Source organism: Phoca vitulina, unplaced genomic scaffold, assembly GCF_004348235.1.
Source record: "Phoca vitulina isolate PV1807 unplaced genomic scaffold, GSC_HSeal_1.0 scaffold27, whole genome shotgun sequence".
NCBI classification, from domain to species: domain Eukaryota; kingdom Metazoa; phylum Chordata; class Mammalia; order Carnivora; family Phocidae; genus Phoca; species Phoca vitulina.
The window spans coordinates 25,668,484-25,683,483 of NW_022589730.1; the positions used below are offsets into that span (position 1 = coordinate 25,668,484).

The 15,000-nt window shown below is 38.2% G+C and overlaps 1 protein-coding gene across 6 annotated transcripts in view; it reads left to right on the plus strand.

Annotated features, from left to right (window-relative positions):
• Window positions 1-15,000, plus strand: part of SMAD2 (SMAD family member 2) — an 80,502-nt gene that overhangs the window by 10,872 nt on the left and 54,630 nt on the right. For 5 of the 6 annotated variants that reach the window (XM_032422565.1, XM_032422566.1, XM_032422562.1 and 2 more), the window contains one exon: window positions 12,807-13,095. In XM_032422565.1, the coding sequence (XP_032278456.1) occupies window positions 12,860-13,095 (236 nt within the window). In that variant the 5' untranslated portion in view covers window positions 12,807-12,859. Of the gene's footprint in view, window positions 1-6,840; window positions 7,923-12,806; window positions 13,096-15,000 lie in introns of those variants that run through there. The other variant, XM_032422563.1, reaches the window with a different exon arrangement.

Below are 15,000 nucleotides of genomic sequence, written 5' to 3' on the forward strand. Positions count from 1 at the left end.
CCCCCCCCCCCCCCCCCCCCCCCCCCGCCCGCCCCATCTCTGCTATCAAAAACTATCAAGCTATCTTAGAACTCTTTTATTCTTTGAATGTGTCTTGTAAAGCAAGCTGCTCTTCAGGGTTGCTCTCTCTTGTTTCTATAGCTGTGTTGATGATTTTTACAATGTTTTTTTTTCTCTGTATGGTCTCAGATTTCTTGAGTTAAATTTTTCTGTTTTTAGCCATTTTTCCCTTAGGTAATGAGAGTCATCCCTAATTACAAAGGTAGGGGTCCAAAAAACTGCTTGGAAACTGAGCACGTGGGTGAGTCTTGTCTCCTTTCAGTTTCATTGTAGAGTGATATGTGGGGGCTGTTTGTTGGTAAACTCTCAGTATTAGTATCTGTACGTCTTCCCTCCTGGGTTTGGTCAGGTACCCCAGAGAAGAGTCTTGATCTGACTAAATGGGTAAAGGTCTGGCTGCTAGTATTTTGGGAGCCAGAACCCAGTGGAGGAAGGGGTTAGGAGTCCATATTTAGCATACAATGTACTCCCCCTGTTCCTTTACTCCCTCTCTTTTCCTAGTGGTCCCCAGGCCATCTCCTAGTCCAGTGAGACTGTTCTACTCTCTGCTGAGAATAAACATTCAATCTTCCGTAGAGGGAGAGGAACAGGACCCCGTGACAAAGTGGGGGAGCGGGTCTGAGGATGTCATTGCTTCTCAAATAACTCTCACCCAATCCTGCCTATTTCGTCTCTTCTCTCAGCCCTCAGTGTTTGCTGTGACTGGTGCTGTTTTTTTTACTTAATCCTTTGAGGATTCTGCTGTGAAAATCAGGATGTTTCCCCACACCTCGCATAGAGTTAGTAGTTCTCTGATCTCTTCAACAGTGACTACTCATCCATTTGTTTTCCAGTTACCAAAATTTTGCTTGTTTTCTTTTTAACTCTTCTCTCTATCCTCATGAGATTCTTTTTGCTTTTTCTAATTGTTTTATTATGGTTTTTAATAGGCTGCTGTTTTCACCTGCAACCTACTGATTAAAGTTTTCCATTAAATTTTAAAGGATAACTCTCTGAAAGAATTAGAATGTATAACTTCAAATCGGAATGAGGGAGTGGAAATAAATTTGATCATTCCAACAGAAGGCAGAAGAGGAGGGAAAAAAAGCAAAGAAGATGCTTGAGAATTAGAAAACACAAAATAAGATGATAAAAATTAGCGAGGTATTTTCATAAACCTAATACATAATTTCAGGTAAAGCTTGCTGAGTAAAAGAGAATGAAACATAAAAAAAAAAAAAACTAAATGCTTTTTATTAGTAGACATACCTAAAAGTATGATGACATAGTTTCAAAGTAAAGGAATAAAAAAAATATACACTAGACATAATCTATGTCTTAATCCATCTTGGGCTGCCATAATAGGATTCCATAGACTTGGGACACTTATAAACAACAGAAATTTATTTCTCACAGTTGTGGAGGCTGGGAAGTCCAAATATAGCGTGCCAGCAGATTTGGTATCTGGTGAGGACCTGCTTCCTCCAACTTCATAGATACCTTTCTTTTTGCTGTCACCTCCTATGGTGGAAGGAGGCAGGGGAATTCCCTAGGGTCTCTTTTATAAGGACACTAATCCCAGTCATGAGGAGATGTTTGTTAGTAAAGAACTAAAAATTAATGAGCTAACTATACAATGTAAAAGAAAAGAAAAGAAATAAATTTGAGTAATGTTAATGAAAAAAAGTTTTAATCAGATCAACTAAATGAAAGGTACATTTGCCAAGATTGATAGAGGAGGACAAAAGGGCGCAAATGTATTAGAAATCAAAAAGGGATATGACTACAGACAAATTGAGATTTAAAAACTGAGAACACTGTGGAGCTTTTTGTCTTTAAACTTGAAAACAGATAGAATGCACAATTTCTTGCAAAGTAAATGACCAAAATTGGCTTAAGAATAAGAAACCTGACAAGATTATAATTTATTTATTTTTTTAAAAGGTTTTATTTGTCCAAGAGAAAGAGCACAAGCAGGGGGAGTGGTAGGCAGAGGGAGAAGCAGGCTCCCCACTGAGCAAGGAGCCCAGTGAAGGGGACTTGATCCCAGGACCCTGGCATCAGGATCTGAGCAGAAGGCAGGTGTGTAACCGACTGAGCCACCCAGGGGTACTGACAAGATTATAATTTAAAGACTTAAATTAGACATCTACCTACAGCAAAATAAGATTAAATAAAAACCCAAAACCAAAAACCCAAATCCCAAGTGAAAACCCCAGATGGACAAGTTGTATAAAACATATGAAGAGGGGCACCTGGGTGGCTCAGTCGGTTAAGTGTCTGCCTTTGGCTCAGGTCATGATTCCAGGGTCCTGGGATCAAGCTCCACTTTGGGCTCCCTGCTCAGCGGGGAGTCTGTTTCTCCCTCTTCCTCTGCCCCTCTGCCTGCTTGTGTGTGCTGTCTCTCTTTCAAATGAATAAATAAAATCTTAAAAAAAAAAACCAAAACATGAAGAATCAGTAATTCCAGTTTTATACAAAATGTTATAGAAAATAACAAAAAATTATTTTGTTAGGCTACTGTAATCTTGATACTCTGGGTGGGACAAGTGTAGTATGCAAAGGGAGATGAACAGGCCACATCTCACTAATGAACGTGGCAATAGAAATTTTGGGTAAAATGTTAGTATTTGCTTAAAAAATACCATGACTAATAAGGGCGTGTCTCAGGAATGTAAAGATGATTAAACATTAGAAAACCCGTAAATGAAATCAACACATCAAAGGAGAAAAGCCATATGATAATCTTCATGGTTGAAGGGGAAAAAAGCATATGATTAAATTCTGTACTCATTCTTAGAAAACTTAGGAGTATAAGAGAACTTGCTTAATTTGAGTAAAGAGTGTTGGTTAAAAAAAAAAACAGACACAGAAGTGTATATAAGGCATGATTCCAATTATATGAGTTTCTAGAACAGGTAAAATTACTTTGATAGAAATCAGATCAGTAACTGCCTGGGGTGAGGAAGGTAGATTGTCTGAAAAGGGACACAAGGAAACTTTCTGGGATGATGGTTATGTGGATGTATACATTTGTCAGAACTCATCGAACTATACATTTAACATCTGTGCGTTTTACTGTATGTAAACTATGCCTCAATAAAGTTGATTTTTAAACAGTATGTAAAAACCATGCATTTCTGTATACCAGCAAGACACAAAATTTAAAAAAAAGTCGCTATTTAAAATGACAACACAAACTACAAAATACCTAGGGAAAAATAAAACAGAAACATGTGTGAGACCTTAATGGAGAAAATTTTAACACCCTTATAATTCAAATTTTAAGCAGACATACTAGTGTTTATGAATGGAAGACACTATCATTAATATGTCCGTTTTCCTCCACTTATTTATATATTTGGTGTCATTCCAATTAAAATCCCAGGAGGTGAAAGAGGATTCACTTCATCAGATACCAAGACATATTCTTTCGCTTTAGTAGTTATGAGGTGATGGTATTTGCCTCGGATATAGATTAATGGAAGAAAAAAAAAAGAGCCTGGAAAAACAAGTAGCATTGTAATTACTAGGGAAGATTCAATATATGGTACGGGTGTACTTGGTTATCTTTGTTGGGGAGGGGAAGGTCCCTGCCTCACAGCATACACAAAAATAAGTTACAAGGATGAAAAGCAAAACTTCAGACTTTATGACTTTTAAAAGATGACAACATATGGAAGGATCTTTAGGAAGATCCTAATGTATACATAATACAGTATTTAAAATATTGATTAAAGATGAGCTCATTAAAGTGAAATCTTAAGTATAAAAAGCCATCAAAAGTAACTTGCTGGGTGAAGATATGTGGCATGTGTAACAAAAGATTATCATCCAGAATATGTAAACCTTGTGAATTAAGGAAAAGATGGTGAATATGAGCAGATGATTCAAAGGAACAGAATCCTGAAAAGTCAATAAACATGAAAATATTCTCAAACTTCTTAGGGAAGTGCAAAACATCAGCAACCCTCTGTGTCACACCCATCCTTTTGGAAAAAGTTCGAGGTACCAAATAATGTCAAATGTTGGGTAAAGTAGGAACTCCTACTTCCCTGGTGGGAATGACAATTGCTCTAATCAGGTTGACTGAATTTGGTAAAGGATATGTGGATGTCCTCCTATGCAGCTCCTAAGGCAGTGGCTATCATATGTTTTTTACGGACCCTGGTGGAAAATAATATTTTACATGTGACAAAAACTGAAGTAAAAATCTTAAAATAAGTGTACTCTGTTTTCTACTGTCTTCTGGCTTATTTACTCTATGAGTTTTATTATTTTTTGCCTATTTTTTCTTTTGCTTTTTGAAAGATATTTTTCAGAATTAACTAAATTGATTTCATGTTCACCAATGGTTCACAGCCCTGAATTTAAAGAAATAGCAGAGGATAACATACAGTAAAATGTCTCTTTTAATTGAGAGAGACCAAGAATTAGGTTGCAGTGTACAATGTATTTCTCACTGTGGGTCTTTTTTGATCAAGAAGTTTGAAAGTTTCTGCCCTTAAACAGCTCTCACATACCTATAAGAGGATATACATCAGACTACTCATGGCAGCTTGTAAGGTTGGAGAATTGGAAACAATCTAAATAGGAATCAAAAGGAGAATGGACAGTGAGCTGTAATAGTCACACAGTGCAATGCAGTATGAGCTGAAATGAATGAACTAGAGTTCAGGGTTATATATTGTATCAGCATGGATAGTAATAATAGTGAAAAAAAGCAATGTGACATGAACAGTATTAAAGTTTCATAGAAATTTATAAAATGCAAAGATTTATGAATACAATATGTAGCAAAACCATTAGGTGACAATGGGGGAAAATCAGGGTCCTGATTATCTCTGAGAAGCAAGGAGGAGGGGAATGGGAATGGAAAGGTATATATAAGGGACTTGAGCTATATCCATCCTATCATGTCTTATTTCTTACAGCTGATCAAATACCACAGAATGTTAAGAATTGACAGAGCTAGGTGGGAGGCCCGAGGGTGTTTCCATATTTTTTTGGTATGACTGAAATATTTAACTTTTTAAGATAAACACCATAAGTAAAACCCAAGCTATTTGGGAGAATAAGTTCAACAAGATGTGTGAGACCTTTCCAGAGAAAATTGTACAACTTATTGATGGATATTAAGTCCAAAATAAATAGAAACATCTCATTTTCATTAATAGGGATACTTAGTATTATAAATATGTTGGTTCTTCACAAATTAATGTAAGTTCATTGCACTTGTAATCAAAATCCTATGGAGTTTTGGTGGAACTTAAACTAAACTTAAGATCACTAACATCAATTTGAAAAATAAGAGAGGGGCTCACTCTGCAGATAACCAGCTTACTAGAAAGCAGGAGTAAGTAAAATCCCGTGATACTGGTGTAGGTTTGAACAAGTACAATGAACAGAATACAAAGCCCACAATCAGACGTTGGTTTATAGGGATTAGGTAGTGACAGGAGCTGCGTGAATTACCAGAGAAAAGATAAACTATTTAGTACATGGCACTGACAAAGTGGGCTATCCTTCCAGGAGGTGTTTAGGTCACTGTCTCAGCCCTTAACCAAAAACAAATTCCTCGTATATTAGAAATCTAAATGTGAAAAGCAGAACTAAAATGTCCACAAGAATATCTAGGGAGGAGTATCTTTGTAAGATCTGGATCCTTCATGCCTCAGATTCCTCATTTGTAAATAAGGGTATCTACCCCGCTGGGTGCTTGTGAGAATTGAGTTTAGTGCTTACCTGGACTCTGAGACTAACCTGTCGTGTCATAGAGTAAGCACTCAGTGTTTTCTACTGTGTTTGGGGGCAGAAAGGGGTTTCTTTAGAAAGAAGCAAAGTGAATCATAAAAGATTCTAAAGTATAAACTTGTGTACTGTGAAGGTATATGAAAGTGAGAAAACGTAAGGCTTTGGAGATTTTTTTAATACATGTGCAGTGATAGGGTTTATATCAATACGAACAAGAAGCAAAGTACAGCAGGGTTGAAGACTACAAAGAACATGAGCTGTAGTTTAAGGAAATAATGTAGAGAATCCTATTTGTAAAACTATGTTATACGATGATTAATAACTTGCAGGCTTTATTTGTGAGTTCAGGATAATCAGACCTCTTACTTAACTGAAACTTTCCAGTGAGTAATCTTTGAATCCCAATTTTACTGATCACTTGATAAGCTTTCTTATTGAGCTGTACAGATAAGGTCTTCCTATTCTAATGAATCCTGCCTTGTATGTCTCACTTATTGCTGAAATTAGGAACAGAATTAGTATCTGAACTTGTTTTTCAGTTCTTGCAGATGTTGAAAAAAAATTCTAACTTCAGTACAGCGCTTGCTGCCACATTACGGAAGGAGATCTGTATATTCTGCAAATGACTCATTCATATTTCAATAAGTTGATCATAAATCTAGTTTTCTTATTCCATTTCGTCTTCGGCTTGGAGCATATTGACATGGATTCCTTGTAAAAACTTAAATTCAGTCTATTATTTCAAGACTGTTGGCTAAATATATCCTAGCTACTTAAAACGCTCAACTGGTTGAAATGTATTATCAGCATTACTGAAAAATATTTTACTGGATAATTTAAAAATTCTCCAGAGATAATTAGCCAGGTGTCAGCCAGCCATGGTTACAGAGACATGACAAGTTGAGGCTGGTAACTTTCAGTGATTACATCGTTCCAAAGTGGTCATAAGTGCTGTTCTAAGACATGGGACACTGAGATCATGTGGTTGTACTAGGCCATGAGGTCACTCAGATGACCCAGAGTAGACTTAAACTTTTCATGTGTTTATTTCCATGAAGAAAAAAAATTTAAAAGGTTTCATAGAAAACTTTTAGGTCCCCAAGAACACATCTGAACTCCTAAGAAACATTTCTCCTAACAAAAGTGTCACAGAGAACGTGTTGCTCAGATTCTTCCTACTGCTGAGAATCCCTTTCAGTGTTGCTGATTATACGGAAGTTTAAGTTTTATTCATTTTCTTAGGTTGAATCCTCATGCATGAATTAATTGAACCAAAGGTGTAGACACTTTTAGATAAATTCTTGCTGTATTTTGCTTGTTCTGTCAGTTTTTCACAAGGAACAGGGATCCCTCATGGAATGCACAAAGAGTTTTGTTCTAAGGCTAAAATTGGTGTGGGGCCAGAACTGGACCTGGAGGGTCCTTAGACACCACGCCTGGAGACTGGCTGCCTCTGTTTTTCAGCAGGACTAAGTGTCTGCCTTGCTTGGGCACACTTTTACATGTGTGCTGACTACCCGCTCCCGGGCCTCTGTGGTCTTCTGGTCATGTGATGATCACGGGGACTTACATAAAGGCCTGTGTAATGCTCACCCTGTAACAGCCTTCAGATTTGCTTCTCTTTCTCTGTTCCAGATGGTGATGTGTCTACCATCACATGCTCTTCAGTTATGTTCCTTAGTGGTAGTTGTCTTCAAATCCTCCTTTTCCCTAAAATGTCTACATCCACTTGGTCAATAACGGGTGAATTGTCTCACAGATAACTGAAGGAATACTACTCTAACTTCTGTCCAGCTCTGTAATCCGAGCCGGCTTTCCTCTCCCCAGTGGCCTGCTGCATTGCTTCCTTGTACCCCATAGTGTAGCAATACCTAGATTTTTTTGTAACTCCTAAAATGCTACCTGTCTCCAGAAAACGTGCTGAACTTTCTGCCTGATGTTCTCTCCTCTCTGTCTTTTCAGGCTTCTGCTCTGGTGTCTTTTTTGTGATACCTCTCCCTTCTAAAGGTTGAATTAATAAGCATATTCTCCATGCCCGGCTAAGACTATATCACTTGGTACTGAGGTTTATACGGCTGGCTCCCCTTCAGCATGCTTGTGGCAGAGCAGGAATTCAGCAGAAGCCCAAGGTAGCCAGCTATACCTTTTGCTGCCTGCTGGTCCCAAACATCGACTTTGGTGGATTGTTACGTGTGTTTGATGGAATTTTGTGGGTTTGCTTTATTTGTCAAGTTGTAGTTTTATGTACTGGAGTGCTTATTGATGTGTATTATGGCAGAGTCTACCACTGTGGACAGCTTAAGAGGGCTAATCTCAAGTTTTCTCTGTTCTTTACTTACCCTACAGATCTCTAGCTCTGAGCGAACTTCACTTTCTCACCAGTTCTGCTGTATTGCTAAAGAAAGTCACCATAATCCTGCTTATTGGCTCCTTTCAAATTTTTAGTGTCTAAACCACAGCTGGGCTATCAAGAGTGCCTGGGCGGCATTGTGATGTGGAGTTCCAGGAGATGTCCCTTAAAAAGTGTATCCATGGCCAAATCAGTTTATGAAATTTGGCATACTGTATTGCCTCTTCTGAGACCCTTGGGACAGTCTCCTGAATTGAGGCTGGGGGACCTTAACCTCATTACTTGTTCTTCCCTTTTGAGGGAATGAATAGGATTATTCATTAGATTGTGACCATTTTTTTCCTAGCAAACTATACCAAGGCCTAAATATCTTCAGTTGGGAGACCATTTTGAGAATGGTCTTTTGAGAATCCCAAGTCCTTTTTTGAGAATTATACTTCTGTTTCTTTTTTTTTTTTTAGTAAATGTATAGGTTTATTACAACAACCTTACTACCGTGCAGATTCCATGCAGTTTTCTGTGGAGACTGTCATATCACCAGAGAATATACCTCTTTCTTTCCAGTCTTTATGCCTTCATTTTTTTTTTTTCCTCTTTGTTGCCTTACTGTGCTGGCTAGAACATCCAGTGCATTATTAAATAGAAATGGCAACAGTGGACATCCTTGTCCTATTTCCAGTAATAAGGAAAGGGGAATTTAATGTTTCACCCATTACATATGTTGCTAGCTCTAGGTTTTTCGTAGATGTCTTTTTTCAGATTAAAGAACTTCTTCCTCTTTTCTGCTTTTCTATTTCCAGTTTGCTGAGACTTTTTAATCATAGATGGATATTAAATTAATATTGTCAAATGCTTTCTTTTTTTCTGCATTGGTTAAGAGAATCATAAGGATTTAGTCCTTTACACTGTAAATGAGGTGCTTGATTTTTTTTTTTTTAATTTAAATGGCAAGTCAGTTTTGCTCCCTGGGATAAACCCCACTGGGTGATATTACTTTTTCTGTATATGTTACTGAATGTGACTTGCTAATATTTGTTACGGATTTTTCCATCTAGGAGTAGCAGACCTTTGCTTTGTGTTAGTGCAGGATCTTGGGTCCAAGCCAGTTTCTTGCTCCTGTGCCGGGGTCAGGTTGCTTTTTCTTCTACTCATTCCTTAGCATCAGTGTATCTTTGGGACTGGTGGTAGCAGTGTCTCCTGCCTTCCTCTAGCAGAGGAGACTGTGGGTATTGTTACATGGTGAAAGACTTGTGTGTGGTAGGTGGGCAAGTAGGTTCTGCCCCCTCCCTCTCCTCCTCCCCCAACAGTACCATAGCTTTTGCTCCATTCTTTCCCTTGGGCTCTGGGTGTGGAAGGCTTTCCTGATTCTCCCCTCCTAGTTGAAGGCTTTTGTTTCATAGGAGATACCAGTAAGGGGGAAGAGCTGTCTCCCATCTCTTGCTCCATGCCAGTCTTTGAAGAGATCTCAGTTGAAGCCCTTGGAGAAGAGCTTGTGAATGAGTGCAGTTTTCTTCTGTCTGGATCTTCCATAAATTCTTAACTGTCAATCCTAGCCGACACTCAGCCTTTATCTTTACTTCTGTCTCCAACATTCAGCCCATTGACTATGACTGTGTTTCCTTTGTATCTGTGGGTTGATATCTGTCATCATTTCTCATAAGTTCTTGGCCAGTATCCCTTCATGTATTTTTTTCTGCCCTAGTCTCTCTTTCCTCTCCTTCTGGGACTCCAGTTAAACTCCAATTAAACCCAGTAGACGTTTGCTCTTGGATATTCAGGGGTTTTGGGGGTTTTTTTCATGCTTTTTTTTCCTCTTTGTGTTTCAATTTGGGTACTTTAATTTGACCTGTTTTCCAAGCTCACTGTTCATTACTGACTGTTATTAAATCCATCTAAAGAAATCTTTTAATTTCTGAAACTGTATTTTTCATTTCTAACATTTCCCTGTGATTGGTTTTTTCCAGCTTCAGTGTCTATAATGAAATTCTCCCATTTCTTTATGTGTGTTGTCTGTGTCTTCCATCAGGTCCTTTAATGTTTTTGTCTCAGTCATTTTAGTCAGTTTAATAATTCCGATATCTGGGCCTTCTCTAATCTGATTATATTCATAATTTCATCTTTTGCCTGGGGCTTGCTATTCCCTGTATCTTGTAATTTTTGATTGAATGGTGAATATTTATATAAAAACCATACAGATTGAAGTAAATAGTATTTACTTCCAGAAAACTGCCCGTCATTTCTTGTGTTAGTTTAATAGGTGGTGGGGTTAAATCAGTAAGCTGTGTTGTTGGGCTAGTTCAGGGTTTTGTTGCAACTTTAGACTGATTTAGTTCAAGTGTTTTGAGAGCAGGATTGAGGCGTTGCCTCCCGAAGATTTGTTGTCTGAGTGTAATTCCGGCTACCTCTTTGTGCTGTGTATCTGAGCCTGCAGCTTTCTTGACCTGGGGTGATTTCTCTGCTTTACAGCCCAGTTGTCAGTCCCTTGGTCATTCTGGATTTCCTCTTGCTCTAGTCTTACCCCAGGCTTCTGTGCAGAGTGAGATATCTCTCTGCTAATAACACCTTCCAGGGGTGTCTTGCAGTAGCCCTTCCCTAATCCAGCCTTGGTAGTTCAGTGTCCAGAGTATCTGGATGGAAGTTTTTCTCTTAGCTCTGCTGTCCCACCTCAGCCCTTGGCAGCTGAATGTCTGAGATCTCTTGGGTTGATTTCTCTCACTTGTCCTGCCCATTCTTTGCCCTCCTTGTTAGAGGACAGATTACCTGCATTTGAGGGAGACCGTAAGTTTTCTTAGGGCATCTCTCAGCTTTCTAGGCCTCTCTCCCTACCTTAGGCATACTTTGACAAGCATGTAGTGGGAATGAGTGGTTGGGTGGTACAGGTTTGCTCTGTGAAATCCTCAGAATTTTGGTATGTCTTGTCAGCATACATGTTGCTATTGAAATTTATTAAAGAGTAGGTTGGTTTCTCCTTACCCTCCTCTAGGGTGGGATTCTTCCTCCTTAGCCGCTCCACCAGGTAAGAAACCATTTGTGGGCCTCTTTTTCACAGCTCAGCACTTTCTGGAATTTAGTTCCACTTAGGTTACTTTGCATCCTGAACTCTGATGGGTTCAGAAAAAACATGATTTTGTAGCCTTATCTGGCTTGTTTTGATTGTTAGGGTGAAATGATGGTCTGTTGTCATTTCTACATCCTGATTAGAAATGGGGCTCCTCTACACCTTTTACTTTGTAGCCTGGAAATACCTGCTTCATTCTAGCTGATTTTTTTTTTTTTAAGATTTTATTTATTTATTTGAAAGAGAGAAAGCGAGAGACAAAGCAGGAGCAGAGGGGGAGGGGCAGAAGGAGAGGGAGAAACAGACTCCCCGCTGAGCAGGGAGCCCAGCACAGGGCTCCATCCCTGGACCCTGGGATCATGACCTGAGCCGGAGGCAGACGCTTAACCGACTGAGCCACCCAGGTGCCCCTGTAGGTATTTCTTAGAGCTACATTTCTAAATCTTCATTCTTCTCAAGTCTCAGCTCTCCAGTTCCATCCTCAAGTGGTAAATGATCTTGTCTCTTGTTTTGAGATTAAAGTCATCCACATTAAAATTTAATTACGGGGCTTGTGAAGAGTGTGGGGAGAATTTATGGTAGGCGCATAGAAAACTAAAAGCACATGAAAAACTGAGATCATTAACTGGGGAAAAGAAAGAGTTGTACAAAAAGGGAAGATTATATAGTAGTTTACTACCAGTCTCATCAGACACAAAACTACCTTTGGGAGATAATTATTCAGGTTGGAGGAAAGTGAGCGGTTGTCATGTAAATCCTCATTTTCCAAAAACAGTAGATAATACCTAAACTTGATGTTTCAAGGGATACCATCATGAGCCTCTTACTTGAAGTATAAATAGCAAGAATCAAAGTTAAAAGATTTTAAGGAATTGTACTTCAGTATGAGAAGAGGAAATATATTTGAATTTAGTTAGGACACATATTGTTTGTTAACAATAGATAAAAATGAAAAAATATTTTTGAAAAGAGGCCTAACTTAAAGTCTTCTCAAGGGATCATAAAAGTGAACCAAACCATTTCTTCACAAACTGTATTTACCTTTATTTTTTTTAATTTTTGTTTTTACTTTTTACTTTTTGTTGTTTACTTCACACATGATGCCTTTTCCCTTCTTACAACTTTAGATTTTACTTTATGATGCTTAGTTATGAAAATTTGAAACTTCAGGGAGAGTAGACTTAATACATTTTAAAAATATTTTTGTTAAGTGTCCTAAAAAGTGAGAAAAACTTTCTGGTGAAAGTTTTAATGTTTGGTGAATTGGTTTTCATTATTTGGTGAAAATATTTTAATTATTGACACTATTAAAAGTTAAAAATGAAGTAGTATTTGTAGTGATAAGTTTGCCCAGTGTTGGTAAAGATTTTACTTGCAAAATTATTGTATTTGTCCACTTATTACATGGTTTTGTTTTTTAGAGTTTATTTCCACAATTGCTTTAAAGTCATAAAGACATTGTCGTGGGAGAAAAAGATGACTTCTGAAAGTCTGCTCTGATGATCTGAATTTGTCTCATTTTCAGATTTGCTTTAGAGACAATGTTGAAGTTATGACTGGATTTTAAAGTTAGCCTCTAAACGATCCCTTCCGTATCTTTTCTAGGTTAGGTAGAGGAACGTCTTCTCTCAGTGCGGGTTGCGGCCTTTGGTAAGAGCATGTCGTCCATCTTGCCATTCACTCCACCGGTTGTGAAAAGGCTGCTGGGATGGAAGAAATCAGCTGGTGGGTCTGGAGGAGCAGGCGGAGGAGAGCAGAATGGACAAGAAGAAAAGTGGTGTGAGAAAGCAGTTAAAAGTTTGGTGAAGAAGCTAAAGAAAACAGGACGATTAGATGAGCTTGAGAAAGCCATCACCACTCAAAATTGTAATACTAAGTGTGTCACCATACCAAGGTAAGTGTCGATAGAGCAGAACTTCTGTGCTCATACTGTTGACAATTGCTTAAAGGAAGCCAAAGGAAAGTTACTGAAATTTTTACTGTCAAGTCACCTGTAAATAGTGATTATTAAAACATATGACCACTCTTTTTAACCTGGCGTTTCAGTTTTGTTTGACTAGTTAAGACTTGTTTGTTTTACAAGTCATTTTCTTGAACAATGAAGTTTAATCAAGCAAAATAAAATACTTAGTTGTATTGTTTTATCTTCACTGCGTTCATTTACCCTCATTGCCTAAATGCTTCATTGCAGCTTATCCTCATTTCTGTGATTGAACAACATTTGAATAAAGAGTCAAGGCTTTTCCTCTCATAGTGCAGTGGTGACTGAGTTTTCTCCCACCTTGGTCAAAAGTCCAGTCAATATAAGAGTTAACAGAGGAAGCTAACACTGTGGTGAATTTTATTTATATAATTTTTGTTTTGAGTTGCAGCTTTACTTCTTAGAAAGAACAGTCTAGGGGGCAGCTTCTTAGATGTCCAGAGAGTTAGAACCTGGCGCAAAGACCTGCCTACCTCTTGTCTTAGAAGGGCCTGTTACTTAAGAGGTTGAAGTTTTATTAGTGTAAATTTAATTACTTGTAGATAAGTACCACTGTCAGAAATGCCGTTTCTTTAACAAAGTAGCAAGTGGTTTTTAAGTGTTTCACTACTATTGGTAGACATTACAGGGTTTTGGGGAGTGGCAGCGTATAGCATTTTCTAAAATGACTTCTGGTGGTGTCAGACCTGTGGGCTAGCATACAGCACATGGAACCATGCTGCTTGACTGACAGATTCCCGGTGAGCTTTGGAAAATACAGTCTGGATGCTTGTTGATACTAGATCCCAGTAACACCAGCCTATCTACTCGCAGATACTAACAGTAGGATGTTTCCTGCTTTATTTGGTAGGTTAATTATCCATTTCTTTTATTTTACTTGTTTCATGTATATCTTAAATAAGAGTCACTTTTTTTGTTTATGCTTTTGTTTTACAAATGCTTATGAGGGCTTGCTGAATGCAGGGCGCTATTTCTAGGCCCTTGGGGGTACAGTCTGACCAAAACACACACAGTTCCTCCTCTTCTAAGGCATAGATCTACACTGGTAGATCTACTAAGCAAGTGGGCAAATTGATATAATTTGAGATGGTAATGAGTACAAAGAAGACCATGACTGAGGGATAAAAAAGCTGCCTTGGATTGGATTGTGACACTTAAACAGCTTTGAGAAGTAGCAGCTAGCTGAAGGGAGAGTCTTCTAGGAGAGGAAGGAGCTAGTGTAAAGACAGTCAGGTGAGAAATAGCTTATTGTATTGGAGGATTTTAAAAGGAGCCCAGTAGAGATGGAGGAATACAAAATGAGTATAAAACTTGGAAGGAGTCAGATAATATGGCATTGTAAGGCACAGTGGGAGTTTGAATTTTAGTCTAAATATAATAGAAAGCAAAAAAGGATTTTTAAACAGTTTTTTTTTTATTTAAGAAGTGTGGGCTGTGTGTGTGTGTATGTGTATGTAGGTAGTAGACTGGACAGTGGGTCTGGAAGGAGGGAGATCAGGAGGCTAGTAAAGTAGTCTAAATGAGAGATGCTGGAGGGTAGACTGGCACGGTGGCTGTGCTAACACATGAAGTGGACAGATTTGATGGAGTAGAATTGACAGGACTTGGTAATGAATTGGCTAAGAATAAGTCAAGCTACATTTGCTAATTTTTCATTGTATAGTGCCTGGAATTTCAGTTCGGTAAACATTTATTAAAAACACCCACTACATGTGTGATATGCTCTTCCTCGCTAGAGTTAAAATATGGTCTTTGCTCTTGAGTTGCTTTCTAGTAAGGGAGATAAACTTTACAAAATAAAGAAGATCATTTCGTAAG